We start from the raw sequence: 1,872 nt of genomic DNA, 5'->3' as shown, positions 1-1,872 counted from the left end.
CGTTTTCATTGTCAAGGAATGTTGAATGGCATCCTAGGAGATGACTCACATTGATTTGTTCACGGTATCAGGATGGCCATGTCTGTTGAACTGACACTCTGTTATTCTTTTGAGGCCTTTTGTCTATATTTTTCCATGGGTAAAACTGGGCCATATGCAGCATATCTTAATGTCATTTTTTAACTCATCCTTTATTGTTATGTCATTTTAGGAGACTTACAAATGTGTAATTTTTTTTACCTCCATCTTCTCTCCTCTCAGTCATCCCTCTCACACCTTTCAATTTTATACTGGAGCTGCACATTCATTCCCCCTACTAGGATTTTTCATGCTATTTCCACTCATTTTCAGAGCACTTCTGATGAACTTCAACCTGTACATGGTGAGGACCGACGATATTCCTGTGTTGAGTGTGGTGTTTCATTCAGTCAAGAGCGAATTCTGATAGCACATCAACTCATACGCAGTTGTGAGCACCCATTTTATTGCAATATATGTACTAAGTCATTCAGTTGTCAGAGCCATCTGAAGGCACATCACCTCATACTTACTGGGGAGCAGCCATTTACATGTGATGTATGTAATAAGTCATTCAGTGATCAGAGTACACTGAAGACACATCAGCGTATACATACTGGGGAGCAGCCATTTAGATGTGATGTATGCAGTAAATCATTCCGTGCTCAGAGTAACCTGAAGATACATCAGCGCATACATAGTGGGGAGCGGCCATTTAGATGTGATGTGTGTGGTAAGTCATTCGGTGATCAGAGTACACTGAAGAGACATCAGCACATACATACTGGGGAGCGGCCATTCTGCTGTGATGTGTGTAATAAGTCATTCAGTGATCAGAGTACGCTGAAGGCACATCAGCGTATACATACTGGGGAGCGGCCATTTAGATGTGATGTATGCAGTAAGTCATTCCGTGTTCAGAGTAACCTGAAGGCACATCAGCGCATACATAGTGGGGAGCGGCCATTTAGATGTGTTGTGTGTGGTAAGTCATTCGGTTATAAGAGTACACTGAAGAAACATCAGCGTATACATACTGGAGACCGGCCATTCTGCTGTGATGTGTGTAATAAGTCATTCAGTGATCAGAGTACACTGAAGAGACATCAGCACATACATACTGGGGACCGGCCATTCTGCTGTGATGTGTGTAATAAGTCATTCAGTGATCAGAGGACACTGAAGAGACATCAGCACATACATACTGGGGAGCGGCCATTCTGCTATGATGTGTGTAATAAGTCATTCAGTGATCAGAGTACACTGAAGACATATCAGCGCATACATACTGGGGAGCGGCCATTCAGGTGAAATTTATGTAATAAGTCATTCATTGTCACAGTATTCTGAAGACACATCTGTGCATACATACAGTGGACTCACAATTTTTCTGTGATGTGTGCAGTATGTCATTCAGTCGTCTCAAGACACATCAGCACATACATAGTGGGGAGCAGCCATTTAGATGTGATGTAGGTAGTAAGTCGTTCAGAGTACACTCAAGAGACATCAGCACATACATACTGGGGACCGGCCATTCTGCTGTGATGTGTGTAATAAGTCATTCAGTTTTCACAACAGTCTGAAGATACATTAGCTCATACATAGTGGCGAGCAACTATTTAGATGTGATGTTTCTAATAGGTAATTCAGTTGGAAAAGTACTCTGAAGACACATCATCATATACATGTTGATGTGTGTAGTAAATCATAGAGACTAAAGGAACAATTTGTTACTTGTAGCATGCCACAGTATTACATGTAAATAAGACAGTTTTAGTGTGTGTTTCATGCCACACGTTTGTAGAGTGCACCAAGATATTGGAGTTTGCTGTTGCTGACCTTGCCAACTGA

The 1,872-nt window shown here is 41.7% G+C and overlaps 1 protein-coding gene across 1 annotated transcript in view; it reads left to right on the top strand.

Moving 5' to 3' along the window:
* LOC111868689 (gastrula zinc finger protein XlCGF7.1-like) overlaps positions 1-1,872 on the top strand; it is a 7,706-nt gene extending 5,834 nt beyond the window's left edge. Inside the window, exons 2-3 of the mRNA XM_033753137.1 lie at positions 352-1,164; positions 1,762-1,872. Coding sequence (XP_033609028.1) covers positions 352-1,164; positions 1,762-1,872 — 924 coding nt within the window. The remainder of the gene's footprint in view (positions 1-351; positions 1,165-1,761) is intronic.

Source organism: Cryptotermes secundus, unplaced genomic scaffold (genome assembly GCF_002891405.2).
Source record: "Cryptotermes secundus unplaced genomic scaffold, Csec_1.0 scaffold994, whole genome shotgun sequence".
NCBI lineage: Eukaryota > Metazoa > Arthropoda > Insecta > Blattodea > Kalotermitidae > Cryptotermes > Cryptotermes secundus.
Note: the sequence above shows the minus strand (reverse complement) of the source record. Positions and strands in the feature narration are given on the sequence as shown.